Source organism: Ursus maritimus, unplaced genomic scaffold (assembly GCF_017311325.1).
Source record: "Ursus maritimus isolate PB19 unplaced genomic scaffold, ASM1731132v1 scaffold_31, whole genome shotgun sequence".
NCBI lineage: Eukaryota > Metazoa > Chordata > Mammalia > Carnivora > Ursidae > Ursus > Ursus maritimus.
Window position 1 is genome coordinate 18,260,970 of NW_024425675.1, and position 25,215 is coordinate 18,286,184.

Below are 25,215 nucleotides of genomic sequence, written 5' to 3' on the forward strand. Positions count from 1 at the left end.
AGCATTTAAGTTTCAATCATCTCCGTGGTGAATATTTTTGATAAAGCGTTTCAGAAATTCATTGTAGGAGGTTAGGACTTCAGTGTGGGCAACACGGGAAAGAAACAGCTTACTTCGTTAGGGATATAAAGAGGAAAACATTTTTGTACTCTTATTGTCATGGCAGGGGTTAAGTATTATCTGTTTCTTGTCAGCTGCCCATCTGCACTGAACTTCTAAGGCTCTGCTAAGCTTTTGCCTACTTAGGATGACTCATGTGCTTCTTGAAATAATATATAGAGATTTTCTCCCTGCAACAGCATTGATACTTTTTTTCTGCAAGTCTCTGGTTCCGCCTGCATACTGTTTTCCAAATCTTTGCTAATACCCACCCAGATATGAATCAAGAGGGGCTGGTAAAAGGGAATGCTATCCGAGATTTCGTATTTACCTTTTAATTCTTTTATTATCATTGGGCATGTCAATATCCGGGTTGAATTGGTAATGAAGGAGTTCGGTCCCAAAGAGATCATATTCCAAGTAACAGCCAAGTTGAGCAAACTCTAGTAGCTCCTTTTTATCAAGTATAGTCCTAGAGGCAATAAGACAGACACACTGTTATTATCAAGAGCATATCTTCCACGTATACAGATTAAAAGTTCTAAGTGCACCGAAACATAATTAAAGTGACAGAACTTTTGAGTTGGCTCTTATGATGTAACTATAACATAGTAAATGCAATTTGTTAGCAGAAATAAGGGAATTTACCCTTATCTAAAAGGGAGTTTTCCCTTCCAAAGTACTTGGGAACTATAGACATTTTAAGTATGCTGCCATTACTCAAAAACCATTTTGTAATTCTCCTTCAGACTTGTCTTCAGGATATGTCCCATATTCTTTTGAAAATCCTTCATAGAAGCGGGAAGGCTATGAACTCTGGAAGCTATCAAAGAGAATTTGGCATCAATCTGGAGAATTAGGTGAGTAATACTAATCTGGGTAAAATATGAAGCCAAGGTAAGGTAATAGGGTGATTTTCTTGTGAAGATCATAAAGTGGGTCCAAAATTAATTCCAATGTCGTATTGGGATATATCATCATTTGTGAATATCATTGCAACTTTTCAACAAGGGGCAACACTCCTACAGATATCTGTGATCTGGTGTGCCTAGTTTTTAAATAGGATTTATCATTTCATGACAATTTTTATGGGTGTCTTCTCATTTCTAGAGATCATAGTAAGAATAGCACTGTTTAAATGATGTGAGACTATATAAGTGAACAGGAAAGGAGAGGTGTATGAGAGAAGCACCAGCTACAGACAGGGGAGCAGAGGCCAGAGCAAGAGTAGCTGATCTCAAGAAATTTAGACGATAACAAGTAAAAAGGGGATGCATGAAGTTAACCCCAAAACTACCATGGAAGAGATTCAAACACATAGAGAAGGAAGGAAGGGAGGAAGGATGGGAGGAAGGAAGGGGGAGGGAGGGAGGGAGGGAGGGAAGGAGGAAGGGAGGGAGGGAGGAAGGGAGGGAGGGAGGAAGGGAGACAATATGGAAAAAATGTGAAGGAAAAATATACCCCCTAGACATTGTGTGAAGGGAGTTCAGGCAGAGAACGGAAGTGATTGAAATCCCAAACTGGCCTGGCACGGAGTCAGAATATCAGATGATCATTGTCTTACTAGGCTTTTATCCACGGATATTCTATTACCTTGGCAATTGCAGGATGCAAGGATTAAAGCACTATTATATGTCTATAAATCTGCTTCAAAGAGGTCAGAAGTATTTTCAAGGCCTTTCTTCCAAACCGTAGGAGGACCAATTAAGCTTCTGTGTGTCATGAGTGCGAGAGGTTTCTGCTGTCTTGGGATGCTACCTAGGAGCGACTATTGACTTTCACTCTGAGCAGTCATATTGTAGCTGGTTTCGTTTTATTCCATTCAACAGTTCAGCATAACCGATAGTGCACACTGTTGTTTTAGGCAGGGAAGCTAAAATATCTTTGTTTTATAGTCTAAAATGTGCATTTGTTCTGTGCTATCTTCTGCTAATACCACTCCTTTTCCATCTTCTTACCCTAGAGACCGTCTTTTGCTTCCAAAATTACTTGCCTAAAAGAATATGTGTTTTTCTATAGTAGACACATTGTGTTTTCCTCCAAAGAACCATGCTTAAAAACAAAATATACACAATTAAAATAACATACGAGGGAAGAGGGAGGTTTAGTGTGTTTCTTTTGAGTCAGTTCCTTCAGTTCGTTAATTAGTAAGATGGGCAAGGTGCTGGGGGTGGGTGAGGAGACAAGCAGGGGGTGAAGGTGCCAATAACACGTTGGATCAGACTCCTATTTCTGTTTCTAATATCTTTTTCCTTCCTTTGGCCTAATGCCTTGAGACTAAGTTTTGTTAATTTTAAGTGATATGTGGAAATAGGTATTCAATGAAACGTCTATAGTAAATGAAAAGGCATAGGAAAATTTGTAGTCTTAGTTACAATTGAAAACAAAAAGTAAAGTTGCTTATCATCATAATAGCTGAAAATTATAAGAACTTACCCATGTCTGGCATTGTGCTAAGCACTTTATATCTATTACCCCCATTTAATAGTCTCCATAATCCCACTGATCTCAGTTTTACAGATGGAGAATTGGAGAAGTGAGAGATTAGAGACTTATTCAAGGTGATGTGTTGGAATATGAATTCATTTCAATGCTAGAATCAGCTATCTTAACCATCATTCTCTATCACTTCTCCTACTGCCAAACATTTTGTGCTCAAAGGACATTTTCCAGAATTACACTGACTACGGCACACATAATGTTGTTTTAATCTTTATTTCGAACTTTAATTCCCTCCCCACAAAATGCACTTGAACAATGGGGAATTTCCCTTCAAAAGGTAGCATGGGGGCAAGGCAGTGATAAACCTGGAAAGTAAGAAAGGATACTTTGTAAATTTCTTTGTTAGCTCAGAGTATAAATACGTAAGAGTAGGCAGGATTTGACCATTACAGTTATATCGGACAATTCGAATGGCATGGTCAGAGGAGGAGAAAGAATTGTATTAATTTTGACCATTGCTTACTTTCTTACTAGCAATATCTTTCTGACATTGCTCTAAGCCCCTTACAAATATGAAGGGGCTTATGTAAAGGGTCTTCTATCACCAGACCACACCTCTCTCCTGAAGTCCAGAATTGCATATCTAACTGCCTGTTTGCCATCTCCACTTGGATGTCTAATAGCTCAAGCTTAACAGGTCTCAAGCTAGAGCCCTCATCTTGGGAGGGCTAACCCTAACCAGCTGTTCTGACACCCTTCCCTCTCTTGGCTGATGGCAACTCCATCTATCCATTTGCTCAGGCTAAAAACCTTATAGTCATCCTTGACTGCTTTCCTCATCTCACACTACACATCTGGCCTACTGGGACAGCTTTTTGGTTCAACTTCCAAAATGTGACCAGAATGTGGCCATGTCACCACCTCTCCTGCTACCTTCCTGGTCCAAATCACCACCATCTCTTTCTCAACTGCTCTCCTTACTTTTCTGCCTTTGTTCTACTACAAATACACAATCTACAAATTCAAATATAGTGATGAAAGTGCTGTCACCACGACTAAGTCAGATCGAGTCTCTCATGTGCTCAAAACTCACCAGTGACATCCCATTTCCCTCAGAGAAAAAGCCAAGGCCTTGCAGTGACCCAAGAGGCTATCTGTGATCCCTTTGGTGTGGGCTTACAACAGCCTCATCTGAGGGAGGAACGGGGAATGTAGGGATCTAATTCTCCAGATATCAATTTTATATAAATGCTTCCTGTATTATCAGTGTCATCTGAAGAATATCACCATAGATGAAGATATCTTTCTAGAGGAAGGCTAACATGTTTAATAAGATTCATCAGCACGTGTAAGTCTCAAAAGTAACCCCTGGGAATTCTAATTATGTGGAACAACACATAGAAAAGAGTGTTATCTCAGTGGAGGGGAATGGTCCTTTTAAAAATTTCATAGTCACATGGAGAGAAGAATTCTTAGAAGAGGAGCAAAAGCTGATATTTTGGACATTTGGAAAATGCAGTTAAAAAACGAAGTTGACAAATTTGCTATCATTAAAAAGCCAGGAGATAGATAGATGAAATCATACACTATATATTACATACTATATATTATGCATTATATATTATTATTTTTACTGACATTTGGTGATGTGACACCCTCTGGATAACTGAACATTAGTGTGAAGGAAACTGAGAAATGAATTCACTTTCATTCTCCTTACTGATGTGCAAAATCCATGGGGAAAAAATAGCATCAGCGATCGTACACAATTTTCAAAAGAAAGTCCTGAAAAAAACCCAGAGTTGGTATGAGATGTTAATGGGGGGTAGGATGGAAGAGATAGAGGAGGCAAAAAATAAATAAGTAAATAAACACATAATAATCATCGGGTATTTAAAACAGCCCTGTCTCATTTAAGTCTTGCAAAAACCGTATGAGGAAGGTATGATCATCCCCATTTCACAGATGAGGAAACTAAGACTCAGAAAAGCTAAGTAACTCAACTTCCAAAATGACAGGTCGAGAATAAAGCCAGTGTTTGAGTCAGAAGCCATGTTCTTGGGCCATTCTGCCCCTTCTTTGATGGGAGCATCACCCATGTTCAACGAGCCCATTCCTTCTCAGCAGCACCCAGCTATGGAGCAGTGCACCCCACCACAAAGACATCTTTGAGCAACCCTGCACCGTAAATGTCTAACAAGGTGACTTACCCACATTAAACTGGCATTCAGTTGGACGACTTCCAGGGACTGTCAAGGTGCTACTCAACTTGCATTTATGCAAGTGACTTTCTTTCACTGGGAGAAAGGATTGACCCCAAATGTCAGAATGGTACCATGGGAAAATGCACTGGGTCAGACGTCTTTCACATGAGGATTAGCAGAGGTCCTGCCCCTCCCAGTCGTCAGTGATCTCACAGCACTTCTCAGATAAGTTGAGGTGTCAACTCCAGCCAGTTCTGCTCATTCCATATTCTATATCCATGAAAATTATCTTTTTTCTTATTCCAATCTTCCCCAGCCTTTAAGGTAAATATTTTTCACATCTTGCCCTAACAGGGTGATTTTGAGATATAAAGAGGCTACTGCCTTTCGCACTGGAGAAAGTCCCTTTTTCAAGGTGGTTGAAGTGATTGCAATGTCGTTTGTAAAATATCCTGGAATTTCCTGGGAAGAAGTTGAAATTTTTGTATCAAGTATTTGTTCTTGTCATTCATGTTATACACACACACACACACACACACACACACACACAATTTCTTCTGTTGCATGTTTTATACTTTTGCTCCCTAACTAATAAACAAATTCTCTCTATATAAGGAACAGACACAAATTTAGGACAAACATACTGCCATCAGCCAAAAAAAAAAAAAATGGTACCCAAAGTGATCTGGCAATCTTCTTTTTCAGAATACGGTTATCATTTACTAGCGTTTTAAGGCTGGTACTAAATCACAAGAGAGTTGATTCTGTTTTTCAAACCTCTTTATATTCTAGATCTTATCCAAGTGCTGAGGGGTTTGGTTTAATGTCAAAATGTATTCTGAGTGGGAGCAAGGAGTCTGTGTGAAGTGATAATTTAGATGAAGGTCTGTGGGCTGTCTAGGTAGAAAGTAAGGAGCAGAGGAAAGGATATGATTCGTGGGCGTGATCAAGATGATAACAATATCTAACATTTGTCTTGGGCTTTCCAGTTTCACAGAACTCTCAAATACATGATTTCATTTCATACATTCAGGCACACCGTCATGAATTAACTCAGCAAGCACCTACTATCTTGTACTATCACCTACCTTGTGCTAGCCTCTGCTGGGAATACAGATCTGAGGAAGAAATTTGAGCTGCTGTCTTAAGGAAGGTAAAGTCTAAGGGAAGGAGATAGGTATTTAATCTAATAATTGCAATTAAAAGTGTTGAAAGCTTTTTTTAGTACAACTAAACACAAAGTGTTATGGAAGAACAATGAGTAACTCATTTGTGTGGAGTCTATTGAATAGAAGCCTATTCAGAGAAAGGTTGGTGGGGTTCAGGTGTTGAGGGATGGATGAAATGGAAGAACACCTGTTGAGAGACAAAAAAAAGAAAGAGAAAGAAACAATCTTGTTGTCACTGAAGATAAAGCTGTGATTATCAGAGCTAAAGTGCATGAGGGTAGAAGCAACCATCCATCTATCCATCCACTCGCCTGTCCATCCACGTACTAGAAATTATTGATCATCGGGGCGCCTGGGTGGCACAGCGGTTAGGCGTCTGCCTTTGGCTCAGGGCGTGATCCCGGCGTTATGGGATCGAGCCCCACATCAGGCTCCTCCGCTATGAGCCTGCTTCTTCCTCTCCCACTCCCCCTGCCTGTGTTCCCTCTCTCGCTGGCTGTCTCTCTCTCTGTCAAATAAATAAATAATTTAAAAAATCTTTAAGAAAAAAAAAAGAAATTATTGATCATCAACTTATGTATGACCTATTAGCTGGATAAACAAAGACAAATACTACACTGTCCCAGCCTTCAAGAAGTTCAGTGTCTATTAGAAAAAAGAGAGGTGGAAACAAATAATTGTTTTACAGGCCTACCGAGTGTAATAATAAAAGTACTGCAGGCTTCAGAGGGGAGGGGGGTGGGGGAATGGGATAGACCGGTGATGGGTAGTAAGGAGGGCACATATTGCATGGCGCACTGGGTGTTATACGCAACTAATGAATCATCGAACTTTACATCAAAAACCCAGGGATGTACTGTATGGTGACTAACATAATATAATAAAAAAAATATTTAAAAAAATAATAATAAAAGTACTGCTAGGAACTGGGCTCTCTCAGAGAAAGAGATAACAGACTCCGCTTGGCTCGTTCAGGAAGAGCTTTGTAAAGAAGAAAATCTCTCGTGAGCTGCAGATTGAAGAAAGATTCTGTCAAGTAGATAAGTGAGAATGGAGGCTTCACAGCAGAGGGACTAGCTTGTGTGAGAAGCATGTAAGAACAATGAGCACAGGGCACTCAGCGTCACAGTCCGTGTGCCATTAGCCCAAATTTGGTGTGTGTGCTAGAGATAATGGGAGATGAAATGGAGGGATGGGTGCAAACCACATGACCAAGATGTCTGGATTTTGTGCTGAAGGTGAAGGGGTCCTTGAAGAGCTGTAAATCAGGATCGAGGAATAATCTTTCTTTGGAAAGATCAAAATGGTGGCCACTTGGGCAAAGCTAAGGGAGCGATTCCTGTGTGGAGACTATTATAGTGGTTCCAATGGGAGATGAGGGCCTGACTTAAGTTAACAACAGAGGACTGGATAGGAGGGGTCGTATTTGGAGATCTTAGTGAGGTAGACAGGTTTCATCATGTGAGGGTGCAGGGAAGGCAGGAATTTAACATCTGGGTGAATAATGCTGTCCTTGACAAGAATAGGGCAAACAGCAGGAAGAGTAAGTGATGAGTCACTATCCCCATAGTGACAGCGATGGAGAAGGAGAATCAAGGGCCTGTCTTGGGCAGTTGATTAGATGTTGGTGTTATTAAATGATACCAAGAGCATGGGAGGAGCCAGTTCTGAAACTCACAACCCACTGGTGAAATAATTACGTCACATATTATCATTATTGCATAGATGAAGAAACTAAAGCTTGGATCTTTTAAGTGATCAAAACCCCAGGTATCCCTCCTCCTATTTTAGTGTACTTTCCATCACTGCGCTGTGACTGTGCGGTAATCCGTCAGCCATTACAATCTGAATTCCTGGGCCTAGAGACTTAGCACCATGATTTAGCAGCGCTAATGTGAGATCAGACTAGCTCAGGGCCTGATGCAGAGAGAAGCATAGGACATATTCAATGCTAAAACTAATGAACTTGACCAAGTGATTTTTTTTAGGGTTGGCATACAAATACAATAATAAATGGATGTATATACAACTGATTTATCAAAAACGATGTTGAATTTCAAAGACTGGTTATTTTTAAAATTATTTATCACAGAGTAATTCCAAAAAAAACTTTGTCTCTCTTCCCACTGAATTCCTCAGTTTAAAAGAATGGATATTTGTACAGATAGCATTACGTGGGACTCTTTGTTGGAGTGTTTCAACAACTGCTTAGGAGAATTACGAACCTCACGTAGAACTAACCATCCATGTAATAACCTATGAATGTTTAACTATTTATCATCTAATGTTTCAAAGATATTAATATGTAAATTGCTGTAATTTAATAAATCCAACATTAATATAATTCTAAAACACTATTCATGTATATTCCTATATTGCTAATGGCAGTTGCATCTTATAAATCTGAAAAATTCTTAATTGATCAATTTCAATTAATTTATTTTTAATGCCAAAATAGAAACTAAGTAGAATGAGGCAAGTTGTTTTTTTTTTTAATTTTAATTCCAGTGTGGTTAACATACAGGGTTGTATTAGTTTCAGATGTACAATGTAATGATTCAACAGGTCTATATATTACTCCGTGCTCACAAGATAAGCATGTCCTTAATCCCCTTAACCTATTTCGCTTATCCCCCCCATCTCCCTCCTCTCTGGTGACCATCTGTTTGTTCTCTAGTTAAGAGTCTCTTTCTTTGGTTTGTGTCTCCCTTCTTTTTTCCATCGTTTGTTTTGTTTCTTAAAATCCACATATGAGTGAAGTCATATGGTATTTGTCTTTCTCTGACTGGCTTATTTCACATAGCATTAAATCCACCCATGTTGTTGCAGATCGCAAGATTTTGTGGGATCTTTTTTTATGTCTGAATAATATTCTATTATATATATACCACTTTTTTATCCATTCATCTATTGATGGACACTTGGGCGGCTTCCATAGTTTGGCTATTGTAGATAATGGCCGCAAATATAGGGATGCATATATCCCTTCGAATTAGTGTTCTTGTATTCTTTGGGTAAATATCCAGCAGTGTGATTCTTGGAATGTAGGGTAGTTTTATTTTTAATTTTTTGAGGAAACTCCATAGTCTTTGTTCCACAGTGACTGCACCAGTTTGCATTCCCACCAAGAGTGCACGAGGGTTCCTTTTTCTCCATATCGTCACCGACACTTGTTGTTTCTTGACTTTTTGGATTTTAGCTATTCTGACAGTGGTGAGATGATATCTCATTGTGATTTTGATTTGCATTTCCCTGATGGTTCAGTGATGTTGAGCTTCTTTTCATGTGTCTGTTGGCCACTGGATGTCTTCTTTGGAGAACAGCATGTTCATTCCTTCTGCCTATTTTTTAATTGGATTGTTGTGGGTGTGTGCATGTGTGTGTGTAAGTTGTGTAAGTTCTTTATATATTTTAGATACTCTTTATCGGATACCTCATTTGCAAATATCTTTATCCATTCAGTAGATTGTCTTTTAGTTCTGCTGGTTGTTTCCTTTGCCGTGCAGAAGCTTTTTATTTTGATGTAGTCCCAGTGTTTTAATTTTGCTTTTATTCCCTTGTCTCAGGACACATATCTAGAAAGTTGTTGCTATGACCAATGTCAGAGAAATCACTGCTTGTGCTCTTTTCTAGGATTTTTATGGTTTCAGGTCTCACATTTAGGTCCTTAATCCATTTCGAGTTTATTTTTATGTATGGTATAAGAAAGTGGTCCAGTTTCATTCTTTTGCATGTAGCTGTCCAGTTTTCCCAACATCATTTGTTAAAGAGACTGTTTTTTTTTCCCATTGCATATTCTTTTATCCTTTGTCAAAGATGAATTGACCATATAATTATGGGTTTATTTCTGGGCTTTCTATTCTGTTCTATGATCTATGTGTCTGTTTTTGTGCCAGTACCATACTGTTTTGATTACTATAGCTTTGTAATACAACATGAAATCTGGAATTGGGATGCCTCCAGTTTTGTTTTTCTTTTTCAAGATTGCTTTGGCTATTGAGGGTTTTTTTGGTTCCATACAAATTTTAGAATTGCTTATTCTAGTTCTGTGAAAAATGCTGTTGGTATTATGATAGGGATTGCATTAACTTTGTAGACTGCTTTGGGTAGTATGAACATTTTAACAATATTTGCTCTTGCAATCCATGATCATGGAATATCTTTCCATTTGTGTTGTCTTCAATATCTCTCATCAGTGTTTTATAGTTTCAGAGTATAGGTCTTTCACCTCTTTGACTAAGTTTATTTCTAGGTATTTTATTATTTTTGGTGCTATTGTAAATGGGATTGTTTTCTTAATATCTCTTTCTGCTGCTTCATTATTACTGTATAGAAATGCTATGGATTTCTGTATATTGATTTTGTATCCTGCGACCTTACTGAATTCATTTATCAGTTCTAGTAGTTTTTTGGTGGAGTCTTTAGTGTTTTCTAGATATAGTATCATGTCATTTGCAAATAGTGATACTTTTACTTCTTCCTTACCAATTTGGATACCTTTTATTTCTTTTTGTTGTCTGATTGCTGTGGCTAAGGACATCTGGTACTATGTTGAATAGAAGTGGTGGGAGGGGACATCCTTGTCTTATTCCTGACTTAAGGGAAAAGCTCTCAGTTTTTCCCCAGTGAGTATGATGCTAGCTGTGGGGTTTTCATATAAGGCCTTTTTATGTTGAGGTATGTTCTCTCTGCCCCGACTTTGTTGAGGGTTTTTATCATGAATGGATGTTGCACTTTGTTAAATGCTTTTTCTGCATCTATTGAACTGATCATATATAGTTTTTGTCCTTTTACTTATTGATGTGATAAATCAAATTGATTAATTTGGGAATACTGAGCCACCTTTGCATCCCAGGAATAAATTCCATGTGATTGTGGTGAATGATTTTTTAAAATGTTGGATTCAGGGGCGCCTGGGTGGCACAGCGGTTAAGCGTCTGCCTTCAGCTCAGGGCGTGATCCTGGCATTATGGGATCGAGCCCCACATCAGGCTCTTCTGCTGTCAGCCTGCTTCTTCCTCTCCCACTCCCCCTGCTTGTGTTCCCTCTCTCGCTGGCTGTCTCTATCTCTGTCAAATAAATAAATAAAATCTTTAAAAAAAATGTTGGATTCAGTTTCCTAATATTTTTGCTGAGCATTTTTGCATCTGTGTTCATCAGAGGTATTGTCCTGTGGTTCTCATCGGTTGTGGTATCTTTATCTGGTTTATGGGTAATGCTGGCCCCATAGAATGAATTTGGAAGTTTTTCTTCCTCTTCTACTTTTTTTTGGAATAGTTTGAGAAGAATAGGTATTAACTGTTCTTTAAATGTTTGGTAGAATTCACCTGTGAGGCCATCCAGTCCTGGACTTTTATTTGTTGATGATTTTTTGATTAATGATACAATTTCATTGCTGGTAATTGGTCTGTTAAAGTTTTCTGTTTTTTCCTGTTTGAGTTTTGGTAGGTTGTATGTTTCTAGGTTTTCCAATTTGTTGGCATACAATTTTTCATAATATTCTCTTACAATCATTTTATTTCTGTGGTGTTGGTAGTGATTTTGCCCCTGTCATTACTGATTTTGTTTATTTGAATCCTTTCTCCCTCCTTCCCCTGCCCATTTTTGTGATGAGTCTGGCTAGAGGTTTATCAATTTTGTTGATCTTTTCAAAGAACCAGCTCCTGGTTCCATTGATCTGTTCTATTGCTGTTTTAGTTTCAATGTCATTTATTTCTGCTCTAATCTTTATTATTTCCTCCCTTCTGCTGGTTTCATGTTTTGTTTGTTCTTCTTTTTCTAGCTCCTTTAGGTGTAAGGTTAGGTTGTTTCATTGAGATTTCTCCTGCTTTTTGAGATAGATGTATTGTTACATACTCTCCTCTTAGAACTGCTTTTGCCGCATCTCAAAGAGTTTGGACTGTTGTGTTTTCATTTTCATTTCCATGTAATTTTTTATTCCTTCAATTTCTTAGTTGACCCATTCATTGTTTAGTAGCATGTTATTTAACCTCCACGTATTTGTACTCTTTCCAGATATTTTCTTCTGGTTGATCTAGTTTCACAGCATTGTGGTCAGAAAAGATGCATGGTATGACTTCAACCTTTTTGAATTTGTTGAGACTTGTTTTGTGGCCTAATATGTGATCTGTTCTGGAGAATGTTCCAGTGCGCTTGAAAAGAATGTGTCTTCTGCTGTTTTAGGACAGAATGTTCTGACTGTATCTGTTAGATGCATCTGGTCCAGTGTGTCATTCAAAGCCATCGTTTCCTTGTTGATTTTCTGTTTGGATGATCTGCCCATTGATGTAAGTAGGATGTTAAGGTCCCCTTCTATTATTGTATTACTATTGATTATTTCCTTTATATTCGGTAATAATAGCTTTGTGCATTTGGGTGCTTTCATGTTGGATGCGTGAGTATTTACAATTGTTATATCTTCTTGTTGGATTGTCCCCTTTATTATTAGATAGTACTCTTCTTTGTCTCTCTCTCTTCTTTTTTTTTAAAGATTTTATTTATTTATTTGATAGACAGAGACAGCCAGTGAGAGAGGGAACACAAGCAGGGGGAGTGGGAGAGGAAGAAGCAGGCTCCCAGCGGAGGAGCCTGATGTGGGGCTCGATCCCAGAATGCCGGGATCACGCCCTGAGCTGAAGGCAGACGCTTAACGACTGAGCCACCCAGGTGCCCCTCTTCTTTGTCTCTTATTACAGTCTTTGTTTTAAAGTCTATTTTGTCCAATATAAGTATTGCTATGCCAGCTTTCTTTTGACGTCCATTTCCATGACGTTTCTCCACCCCCTCACTTTCAATCTGCAGGTGTCTTTAGGTCTAAAATAAGTCTCTTGTAGGCAGCATATAGATGGATCTTGGGTTTTTTATCCATTCTGTCACCCTATGTCTTTTGATTGGAGCATTTAGGTCATTTATATTCAAAGTAATTATTGATACATGTGTATTTATTCCCATTTTGTTAGTTGTTTTGTGGCTGTTGCTGTAGATTTTCTCTGATCCTTTCTTCTCTTGCTCTCTAATGGTTAGCTGGTTTCCTTTCTTTATCTTTGTATATCTAGTACTGGTTTTTGATTTGTGGTTACTATTAGGTTTGTATATAACATCTTCTGCATAGAGCAGTCTACATTAAGTTGATGGTTACTTCAGTTTGAACCCATTTTTTGCTCTTCTCCCTCCTACCCCACGTTTTAGGTATATGGTGTCATATTTTACATCCTTTCATTTTGTGAATTCCTTGACTGATTTTTACAGATAGACTTACTTTTACTGCTTTTATTACTCTTACTTATGGCCTTTCTTTTCCACTCAAAAAGTCTCCTTTATGTTCCTTGTAGGGCTGGTTTAGTGGTCATGAGCTCCTTACCTTTTGCTTGTTTGAGAAACTCTTTATTTCTCCTTCTATTCTGAATGATAGCCTTGCTAGAAAGAGTATTCTTGGCTGCAGAATTTTTCCTGTCAGCTTTTTGAAGAGATCACGCCATTCCTTTCTGGCTTACAAAGTTTCTGTTGAAAAATCTGCTGATAGCCTTATGGGATTTCCCTTGTATGTAACTGTCTTCTTTTGCTGCCTTTTTAAAAAAGATTTATTTATTTCAGGGAGGGGGGAGGGGCAGAGGGAGAGAGAGAATCTCAAGCAGACTCCTCCCCACTGAGCAGAGCCTGACATGGGCCTCGATCTCAGGACTCTGAGATCATGACCTGAGCTGAAATCAAGAGTTGGAAGCTTAACCAACTGAGCCACACAGGTGCCCCTTTTGCTGCTTTTAAGATTTTTTTAAAATCAGTACTTTTTACCATTTTTACTATGTGTCTTGGCATGGCTCTCCGAGCAGATCCCCTGAAGCCTAGGTGAGTGGGGCTTGGTGTAAACAAGTTAGGCAGTGGATGGCGGTGTCCTGCTGGTTCCCACAGGTGGCTGTGTGTTTATGCTGAGGGGCAAGGTGGGGAGATGACATCTGACAGCTCTTTTGTTCCTGAAGGGGTCTTCCAATGATCTCTGCCCCTCCAGACATGCTCTGAGATGAATAAGTAGCTTTCCCTCCCACATACTCCAGGCACTTTTCAAACTTCTGCTTCTAGGCTCTATCTCTGTGGGCTGTTTGTTGTGCTGTCTCTTTAAAGGCAGGAATTCAGCTTCCTATTCCCCTCTTGGCTTTCTCAGAACTGAGCCGTCCAGTTTTTAAAATTCCAGGTTTCAAGTTCCTCTGGTTAAGCTCTGGTAAGAACTCACAAAATGTGGCCCTCTTGCTTTCAAAGCCAAATGTTCTGGAGATTTGTCTTCCCTGTGCAGACTCCCCCAGGTATTAGTCTATTTCTCTCTCCTCACCCAGGGCTGCCCCATCCCCCAAGGAGAGCCAGCCCGTTTCGCTCTCCACTGTCCACGCTGAGGTCTCTGCCTTTTGTGCCCTCTTTGATGGGGCCTCTTCTCGGCTTTCAGCAGTGGAGTTTGTTCTGATAGCTTCGGGTCATTTTCTAGGTTATTCACGCTGATGCATTATTGCTGTATCTGTGAGACAAGGCAAGCTTAGGGTCCCCTTACTCTGTCATCTTTCCAGCCTCCCCCAGGTTCATAATGTGTGGTCTAGATATTGCCTATGGTTACAAAGTATAACTTGTTATTTCAATTAAATATTGCCCAGAAACTTTGGTTTCACACAAAGGCAGACCTGCAATTAGAATGGTGCATTCACACGAATACACTCGTTTCTTCCATATATGTAAGCATTTTAAAGTCTTCACTTAATCTTTTTGTATTAAGGCATTGCTTTAATGCAACAGCCTTTTCAACATGAGAAAACAACTGGGAATGAAAAGCAATAGAAAAAATAATTCAGGTTGTTCTGTATTAATTGTATTCACCATTATCTACAGTTGAATAAGCATCTTCCTCCTACATTATTCACTTCCCTGACTGCACAGGTCCCCACCTTACAGAGATGTTTAATGACATCATAGAAGGAATGATGTCACACTTTCAATATTATGACTTAAGTGTAGACTTACGCAAAAGGAACAGATGGCTGCAAGAGAGAAAAACCCTTGTTTAAATTAGACTAAAACCAGAAGTTGGCTCTGAATTGTGAAGCGTAATTAAAACTTTATCTTAAAATACATTTCACAGTTTATATACCCTAGGAAGAGCTTTTTACCATATGAACTTTCCAGCTGCCACATAGCACAAAAGAGGTTGCGTTTTTCATGTAAGGCGGTACACAGTTCAGGGAATGATGGTATTGAGAAGAGTGAAGATAAATCTCATAGACATGGCAATCGTATTTGTTAAAATGTCACATTTCATGGGAATGGTGTCAGAGTCATGAAAAATTGCTTTAGAAAAAAAAAATTACTGGTAGAAGGTTTGGGTGGGTATAATGTGGTGGAGAGGATACCGGACCAGTGCCTTCTTTGGCCCCGACGTGGGCTGGTCTGCGCAAGTGTCTGTTAAAGAGTACAACCTGGGGTACTTCACAGATATCAATTACCAGCATAACTTAATTGCATTTTATTTGGCATTCTTTCTGTATTTTAAGAAGTTCTGCTACCTTTCAGTCTGTCACACCTCTGTCTGGACTTCTTTTTTTTCCTTATTAAATAGGTCCTACAATGAAAGGAAATCCATGATCAACAATAACAGGGGGGAAAATCCACATAACGTTTAAGGGTTAGAAGTAATTTTTCTTAACCCCTTTTGACAGATGAGCAAAGAACCAGAAGTTTAAGTGACTTTGTTCAAGATCACACAAAAATGCTGGTGTCAGAACCAGAAATTAAGCAGTGTGACTCGAGTACCCCGTTTGTCTGTCATCCCATGCATGGAACATACACAGAAGGAATATACGTTGCACTGATGGAGGAAAAGCTGCTGCCAATATCATCACACAATTTTAACCTTAAATGTATTCAGAGTTTGTGTTTCTCTGTGAGTGAGTACTCTCTACAAACCAGCGTAGATCTTTATATAAAATCTGGCCACGGTGTGACAAGTTATAGACAAGCGGCCATAATGACATGTTTAAAAGCATCTAGGCTATTTTTTTTTCTTTCTAGTTTTTCTTTCCTATCCTCTGCCATAGCGATAGCAGAAGACATGTCAGTGGACATTAGTAAATTTTAAAAAGGGAGTGTTCCTTTTTTTAAAGATTTTATTGATTTATTTGACACAGAGAGAGAGAGACAGCGAGAGAGGGAACACAAGCAGGGGGAGTGGGAGAGGGAGAAGCAGGCTTCCTGCCGAGCAGGGAGCCCGATGCGGGGCTCGATCCCAGGACCCTGGAATCATGACCTGAGTCGAAGGCAGACGCTCAACGACTGAGCCACCCAGGCGCCCCCCAAAAAGGGAGTGTTCTAAGTACATACTTTCCTTTAAAGATTCTCACTTGCTTATCAGGACTCTCCTTTGTTGCCTGAACTGATTTCTTGAGTTTTTCACTCCATGGTCGGATCGGAGCCAATATGACTAAATAAGTTGTCTTTACTATAAATAATGTGCACAGTGTATACACTGCACAACGTGTCCTCGTTTCTCTCAGGCATGCTCCACTTTTGCACATCATGCATGCATATGCGTAACGCTGATAATAAACTGTTAAATACCGCATTGTAGACACAGGATTCTAGATGTGATAAACCATTTCGTGTGCATGACATACCAATTGTTCTTTCTTTAAAATCCTACCATACTACTTAAGTACATGCTTTGAACAGTTTCAGTTTGCCAAACATTCGCCTGGAATTGATTTTGAGTGATTTCATGTTAATTCACTAGTATTCATAGGAATTAAAAGTGTGCAGTTCCGGGGGCACCAGATACTAATTTTTTTGTGGCTTTTCAAAGACAACTGTAAGATTAGAAGTCATCATAATTATAATTCAGGCATCAGTTCGAAGGCAGAGAATGCGTTGTGTTCCCTGCTATCTCCTGGTGTCTGCTACATGACGCACTTGATAAATATTTGTTGAATGAATGAATAAATGAATGAATGAAGTAATATTCCACCCTCTTACTTCATCTAATTAAAAGCATGAAAAAACTTATCAAAATTGTACCCTTTAAAGAGATAGGTGAATTTGGCATGACTCATCAGAGGTAGAGAATAAAACGGGTTATTAGCCCATCCCTGGTGTTCTCACTTCTTTTTCAAAACCCTTGGGTCAAAGTCTTCTTCCCTCCACAGGGAGCAATTTTCAACGAGAGAGGTGGGCTATATTCCTGCGCCTAATTATTATTGTGCCCCTCATCAAACTCTAGGCCCTGGCTTTCCATCAAAGCCCTGTGCTTTGTTAGATAACCACGAAGACAAAAGATGGAGGCATAGCACCTGTCTTTTGTCCTCCCGGAGACTCAAAACTTAATCAGGAAATAGTTAGTGCCCCAATGCCTTCCAGCCCTGTCATCTTACCCAGCTTTCACTGGTAACGAAAGAATCATATTGTCACAAAAATACCCACGGCTACCCTCCAGTACACGATGCATAAAATTTCCTTGGAGATGAATTGCGAAAAGACCTTCCGTGGGGTATCTTCTTGAACCACACACGCCCTGTATCCGACCGGGGCAGAGACCGTGCTGTGAGTCCATGCCAACTGGAAATGTAGAGAGAGTTTTAACAGGTAGTTGAAATTATAATAAATGATTAAAAGGCATAAAGCCGTTGTGGATTGAAAGCCCAAACAGGGACACCTAAGGGCTGGTGTTATTTTGCGATAACCGTTGACTTTGGGTGGCCAGAACTGTGAAGGGCAGCCCCCTGCAGTGTTCCCTAGGGCTAGATCCACAGCCGTCCCCAGGCACGTCCACAGGCCCATATTTCTTAAAGAGAACAGATGGTTAGGGGAGGGCCTAGACACAGAAGCAGATTTATCTTGTCAAGGTTGTTATCTCCAGGTAAATGACCTTAAGCAGGTCACAAATGGTCACATGACAACAATGTGGTTCAGAGGTGTCCTGAGGTGTCCGCCATTCATTAACTCTTCCCTCTCAGCATCCCAAGCAGTAGATAGCAGTTTTGCTGTTGTTGCTGTGGTGTTTGTGTGTGTGTGTGTGTATGTGTGTATACACGTATTTTAAGAGAAAATGCCTTACGCATGAATGCTAGTGAAGATTTATATACCTTCAAAATATTTCATTGCTTTAATGTGACTGTGGACATCCTGGAGGATTTTATTTTGTATTCTCAAATGATAGAAGTCCTGCCTTTAAGGGGCTAAATGCACCAATCCGATAGGTATTCAAGGCTGAGCGTTGGTCCTGGTGGAGAGCCCAGTGTTCTCAAAGCAGCTGCAGGGCAGAGCTGGAGTCTTGACTTGTCACCTCGCCACCACGACAGCTCGTGGGTTCAGAGCCTTCTCTGGATGCCTAAAAGGCATGGCAGGAGAAATGAGGGACTCTGTGTTTTGTTTGTTCGGTTTTGTTTTCCTGGAGGTCTTGTTTTCAGAACGCTCTACTTTTTGTGTGCTGCCTGTGTATTTTGTTGCACGAAATATATGCCCTTTTGTGGTTTGTCCCCAGTATAAAAGCTGAAATCCTCGCCCTTTCAATACAGATCAGAGTGTGTGTGCAGCCCAGCAGACCTCTGCGAGTCTGTGAAAGGCTGACCCAGTCACACGTCAGCCTGGCGACTGTCTTGCTGGGAACACCCACATCAAAAAGCCAAAGTTGCCTGCATCTGCCTCCCTGATTATTATTTTTTTCTCTGTTACTTTATTCCACTTGTTTTTCCAAATGCACTTTTTTTTTCTGTAGCCATTTTGCCCAGTTGCCTCTCCCCTGAAATGTTCCTACTTGTATGTATTTCTTTTTCGGGCACTGGAACCCTGCATTGTCCCTAATGGAGGTACAGAATGGGTGGGCTGCTCTAGGAACAGTCTCAGGACTTCCTAGGATGCTCTGAATTTGTCTGATGTCAGGCTAACCTCTCAATTCTATCCTGAGCCATTCTAGAGGGAGGCACTGGAAAGGTGTCCACTGAAAATCAGAGAATGTAGCTTTGTTATTTAAAAGAAAATACACATATGTGTACAATATATATGTTGTTTGATTTTATGAGCAAGTAGGACACTACTGTACTCGGAATTAAGATTTATTTCACAATTTCCAACAAAAGCTTACTTTCTATTAATGCCAAGCATAATCTTCTAACTTACCTACATGTCTAACTGTAAAGAGAATTAGAAAGATTCTTCTTTAAGAATCATTATGACCCAGTTCAAGCAGTAGGGTGGACGAAATGTTCACAGAAAGCCTTTCCTACATAGTGCGTGTAAAATACTGAATAAAATTAAAGGGGAAAAAATCATATTTTTAAATGCTTGGTTAGGCTGGTGGGGAAGTTAAGGACCTGTTCCTGGTGCAGAAAAAGAAAGCAGAGAAAGTGAGAGGTAAGGGGAGACCTAGAGCGTCCATTTGCCTGGCGGGTGGGTGGAGGGTAGGTTAATGGGCCAAAGACAGAGCCCAGCTTGGATAATTAGGAGGTAAACTGGAGACACAGTTCCCATCAGCACATAAAGGAGTGCTCCCTCACCCCAGACAACACCCATGGGGGCGGAGGAGGTAAACACCTGGTCCACAGAGGGGGTCTTTGGATATTATATGCCTTTCTCAGTCTTGTTTTCTGGTGAAAGGGAAGCAGATTGAGAAAAACCATCTCCAGTAAGAATCGAAAGCTGCAAGCCTACATTCACTGAGTTTAGGAGCCAGAATTCATAGAACCTGTGTGGTTCTAAACCCCTCAAGTCAAAAGTTTAAAGAGCCAGGAAAAGGGGCGCCTGGGTGGTTCAGTTGGGTGAGCGTCCGACTCTTGGTTTCGGCTCAGGTCATGATCTCGCAGTTGTGAGATTGAGTCCCACATTGGGCTCTACACTCAGTGTGGAATCTGCTTCAGATTCTCTCTCCCTCTTCCTCCTGCTCACTCTCTCGCTCTCTCAAATAAATCTTAAAAAAAAATTAAGAGTCACAAAAAAACCAAATACTGTATGATTCCACTTGTATGAGGTACGTAGAGTCGTCAGATTGCAGAGGTGAACAGTAGGATGCTGGTTGCCTTGGTCGGTGCAGAGGAGGAGTAGGGAGCCATTGTTCGGTGAGTAGAGTTTCAGTTTTGCAAGATGAAGAGTTACGGAGTTTGCTTGCACAGCAACGTGGATGCATTTAACACTACTGAATCCTATACTTCACAATAGATGTAAGATGGTAAATTTTATATTATGACTATTTTACCATAAATAAACATTTTTTTTTAATTTTTAAAAATTGAGTTTAAAGTTGTCCCAGACTGGTAGTGCCCCCTAACTACCTACCAGAAACAAACAGAACAAACACACAAATGAACAGGGGGAAAAATCCTCCAGCCTAGGACTTGTAATAATTTCCAAGGAATCCAAGATCAAAATAACCTTTTTTTTTTTTTTAACACGAAAATAACCTCACATGAATGAGAGCCTGAAGAACCAACAAACTAAAAATCAGGGGGAAAAAGACATTAGAAATTAGATTTGTTAATCACAAGGTATATATTATATGTTTAATATGTTTTTAAAGATTGAATTGAAAACATAAGGAAAAAGAAATGATCAAAATTAACCAAGCAGTTTTAAAAAGTAAACAAATAGGGGCACCTGAGTGGCTCAGTCAGTTAAGTGTCCAATTCTAGATTTCGGCTCAGGTCATGATCTCAGGGGGGATAGAGCTCCATGTCAGCCTCCATGCTCTGAGTGTGGAGCCTGCTTAAAGAATCTCTCTCTCCCTCTCTCTCTGTCCCTCCCCTCTCCCCCTCCCCCAGGCTAGCTCTCACTTGCACTCTCTCTCTCTAAAAAAAGAGAAACTCCCACCCTCATCAAAATGACATGTCCATGGGTTTGCTAGAGAGCCTCTTGTCAATTACAGCCAGATTTTCCATAATGCGTTGCCGGTCTGTCTCCTTCCCACAAAACCACGTAGGTTTCAACACCTTAAATCTAAATATCCAAAATAAAGCATGTTAAAAACCTTAAAAAAAAAAAAAAAGTAAACAAATAGAGGGGTGCCTGAGTGGCTCAGTCAGTTAAACATCCAACTCATGATTTAGGCTCAGGTCATGATCTCATGGGTATGGAGATGGAGTCCCATGAAGGGGTCCGCGCTCAGTGGGGAGTCTGCTTGAGATTCTCTCCCTCTGCCACTACCCCCCCCATGCATACTCACTCACTCTCTCTCTAAAATAAACAAATAAATCTTTTAAAAAAGTAAACAAATAGAATTTATAGAAATTTTTATAAAAGGACTATGGTTTTAAGTTTTCTGTTCTTAATATTATAAACCACATTGATAAAATGAGGCAACAGATTGATTTTGCTGGAAAGAGAAGTAGTAAATAGGCAGATAGAACTTTAAGAAAACAGGTCCAATATGCCAATGGATGAAAATATGAGCGAGATGTTAAGAGATCCGCAGGACAGGTAATCAGACCCTACACATATCAAACTGGCGTTGATGATGAAAATAGGAAGATACAGATGAAGCACTATTTGAAGAGACAATGGCTGAAGTTTTCCAGAAACAAATTACAAATACATCTTCACATCCAGGAATCCCAAGCATACATGATAAAAAGAAATTCACACTGAGATAGATCATAGTGCAGACACAGAGTCCCAGAGACAAAGATGTTAAAAACAGAAAGAAAGGCAGCTTCCTTCCAAAGAAGCATAACTAGGTTCAGCTGACTTATGAACAGCAATAACGTATGTCAGTTGAAAATGGAATCTCTTTAAAGCACTTAGAAAAAATAACTTGAGAATTGTCTATTTTAATTATTATAAGTTACCTATTCTATTTAATTATCTCTTACGAATAAAGGAATGAAGGCATTTTCAGATACATATATACTAAGTGTTTATTACCAAAACAGACACACGCTGAAGGAACTTCAAATGATGTACTTTAGGAAATTCAAGGATGAAGAGCTGGCATGAAGAGGAATGGTGAGCAAAGAAAATAGCAAACAGAAAAGCTAATCTAAATATACATTGACCATCTAAATGTTTTATGATAGTAAGATAATGTCTAATCAGTGGGATTAAAAAAAGAAAATAGACACACATCCTGGGAAAAATAGTATGTAAGTTAGATGGTAAGTGATTGAAGTCGAAGGATTCTAAGATCTTTGTATTACCCGGAAGTTGGTAAAATATTTATTATATTTAAAAATTGATATGTTAAATATACATGTTACATTTTCTATTATAACCACGGATAGGATAGAAGTAGTATAGATACCTTCCGAAGTATTAAAGGGGAAAGATAAAATAAGAAGGTGAAAAAAAATCAATCGATCAAGGATGATATTAGCTATGACGAAAAGAAAAAGTGAGGGAGGGGGTGCCTGGATAGCTCAGTTGGTTAAGTGTCCTACTCTTGGTTTTGACTCAGGTCATGATCTTGGGGTCATGAGATAGAGCCCTGCTTTGGGCTCCATGCTCATCTAGGAGTTGGCTTGAGAGTCTCTGCCACTGCCCCTCCCCCAACTCACGCACATGCTCTCTCTCTCACTAATTAATAAATAAAGAAATAAAATCTTAAGAAAGAAAGAAAAAGTGAAACAAACATTTTAGTAAACTTAGTCAAAGTAAAAAAACTGAAGTTTTCATATAGAAGAAAAGACAAGATAAAACCCAAACCCAGCCACATGCTGGGTGTGTGTAAGACACATCTAAGTTATAAAACTAACACAGAAAGATCAGGATAGTCACATCAATATCAGGTAAAACAGCCTTTAAAACAAAAAGCATTGCTCAAATTACTGGAGATAAAGCAGTGCAATATATGTTGAAATAAGTTTTAGTTCGCCAGGAAGGTGAAACAACTTGTATGCGTGTGATGGCGTAGCTTCAAAATATATAAAGAAAACACTGAAATGTGTACAGTGAGAAATTTAAAAATCCATCATAATAAATTTTAAGATACTTCTTTTTGTAACCAATAGATTGAGCAGTGACAAAGTCAGCAGGAATATAGAATATTTGAACATGGTGACTATAGTCTAATGGACCTATAGAGAGCATAACCGCAGAATACAATGTTTTCAAAAACCCAAGAAATATTTATAAAATTTATAATATTTATATTATACATTATATATAATATTATAATATAATACATTATAATATATACTATATTATATATTATAATATATTATAATATATTATTATAATATTATAATTATTATATTTATAAAATTTAAAAATATTATATTATCTTATTCATTTGCATGACACACCATTTAAAAAGTATTAAAGAATCATCCTTCTGGGGGCGCCTGGGTGGCACAGCGGTTAAGCGTCTGCCTTCGGCTCAGGGCGTGATCCCGGCATTATGGGATCGAGCCCCACATCTGGCTCCTCCGCTATGAGCCTGCTTCTTCCTCTCCCACTCCCCCTGCTTGTGTTCCCTCTCTCGCTGGCTGTCTCTATCTCTGTCAAATAAATAATAAAATAAATCTTTAAAAGAAAAAAAAAAAAGAATCATCCTTCTGGATTAAAGATGTTGCATATGTTCTAAATCCTACAAGGTAACATTATCAAATACATTATTTTAAATTCATACGAACTTACCCTAGATCTCACAGCAAATGGTAGAGTCAAGATTTAAAATCAGGAGTCTCTGGGTCCAAAGACTCTATTCTTCATACTAGGACACACTACCTCTAAGACAGGGATCTAGAAGCATCCCTCTACTTTATCAGTACAACCAGAAGATCTTGAAAATAGCCATGTATTGATCTTGACACCAATCCAGTTGCCAGGAAAACTGTCTTTACCTTGATGTTCTCAGTCTCTCCATTAATATCGGCTTCTTCATTCTGCCACAGTTATAACTTTTAATTTCTTTTTTAGCACAGGATTTTATAATATTTCTATTAAGTAGAAGCATTTTATCAATACATCCTGTAGGACTGGTAGCAGAATGCCAGGTGTGACAATGAGAAGCTACCAGTCTGTTAACACGGCTTTATTCCAATATGCAGATAGAAGTAATTGTAATATATTATTAGGTGTCATTTGTACTGTGTTAACGCCTTAATTTCATCTAAAGGCTAATGTCTAGCCTTTGCAATACGTTAGGCTTCTTCATAAAATGAACTGCAGCCAACATCTGGTCAGATAGTCACTTATTTTGTGGGCCCCTACACATCTAATATAATGTGTTGGGGGTTGAATGGTGGACTCCAAAAAGATATGTCCATGTGTTAGCGCTCTGAAACTCTGAAAGGGATCCTGTTTGGGAAGAGAGTCTTTGCGGTTGTGGTGGAGCTAAGGATCTCCAGATGAGATCATTCTGGGTTACCTGGGTCAGCATTAAATCTAATGATGTGTCCTTCTAAGAAACAAAAGAGGAGAAGACACAGACAGGAGGGGGCCATGTAAAGAAAGAGTCAGAAACTGAAGTTATGTAGCCACAAGCCAAGGAATGTCTGGAACAACCAGGCAATGGAAGAAGCAAGGTGGGATGTTCCCCCCAGTGCCTTTGGAGGAAGTGCAGCCCTGCCCACACCTTCATCTCAGACCTCTGGCCTCCAGAGCTGTGAGAAAGCAATTCTTCTTTTAAGCCACCCAGTTCCTTATAATTTATTATAGTAGCCATGGGAAACTAAGAATACTACCAAACATATAATATACCCATTACTATTATGATTTTTAAAGATTCATTTACTTATTTGAGAGAGAGAGAGAGACAGGGGAGGGGGGGGGCAGAAGGAGAGGGAGAGAGAATCTCAAACAGACTCCGGGCTCAGGGTAGAGACTGGAGCCCCAGGCAGGGCTTGATCTCACGACCCCAAGATCATGACCTGAGCCTAAATCAAGAGTGAGACACTCACCGACTGAGCCACCCAGGCTTATGCCCCAGTATTATGTTTTATAATTACATTTTTTCAAGTTCAGATGACTCAAACCACCAGTCAGAAGAGCAAATTTGAATATTTACGTTTGTGGTTTTCTTCTCAGGGGGAAACTATTCACTTTCCCTTCCCTTTATATCTGTAGATAAATTTATCACTCCCAACCAGCAACAAATACAGAGCATCTAGACTGGGCAGCTACTGTGGTATCAGACCCTGAGGCAAAGAAGTGAAGTACACAGGGGCAGTTACTAGGAAGGGTTATGAAGGGTTAAGTCAATTAAGAGAAATTATTTACACAAAACACCTAGAACACTAACAGACCCAGAGTCAGGACACAGAAATGGCAGCACCGACTTTTACTAATGTCTGTTGTAAAATACTGTCATCCAGGTGGTTAGTGGTTTTCTCTAGGTGATTAGTATTTCCTTC

At 39.3% G+C, this 25,215-nt stretch overlaps 1 protein-coding gene across 3 annotated transcripts in view; it reads right to left on the reverse strand.

Moving 5' to 3' along the window:
- Window positions 1-25,215, reverse strand: part of PTER (phosphotriesterase related) — a 66,423-nt gene that overhangs the window by 6,165 nt on the left and 35,043 nt on the right. For 2 of the 3 annotated variants that reach the window (XM_008692035.2, XM_008692034.2), the window contains one exon: window positions 431-571. In XM_008692035.2, the coding sequence (XP_008690257.1) occupies window positions 431-571 (141 nt within the window). Of the gene's footprint in view, window positions 1-430; window positions 572-18,976; window positions 20,079-25,215 lie in introns of those variants that run through there. The other variant, XM_040645369.1, reaches the window with a different exon arrangement.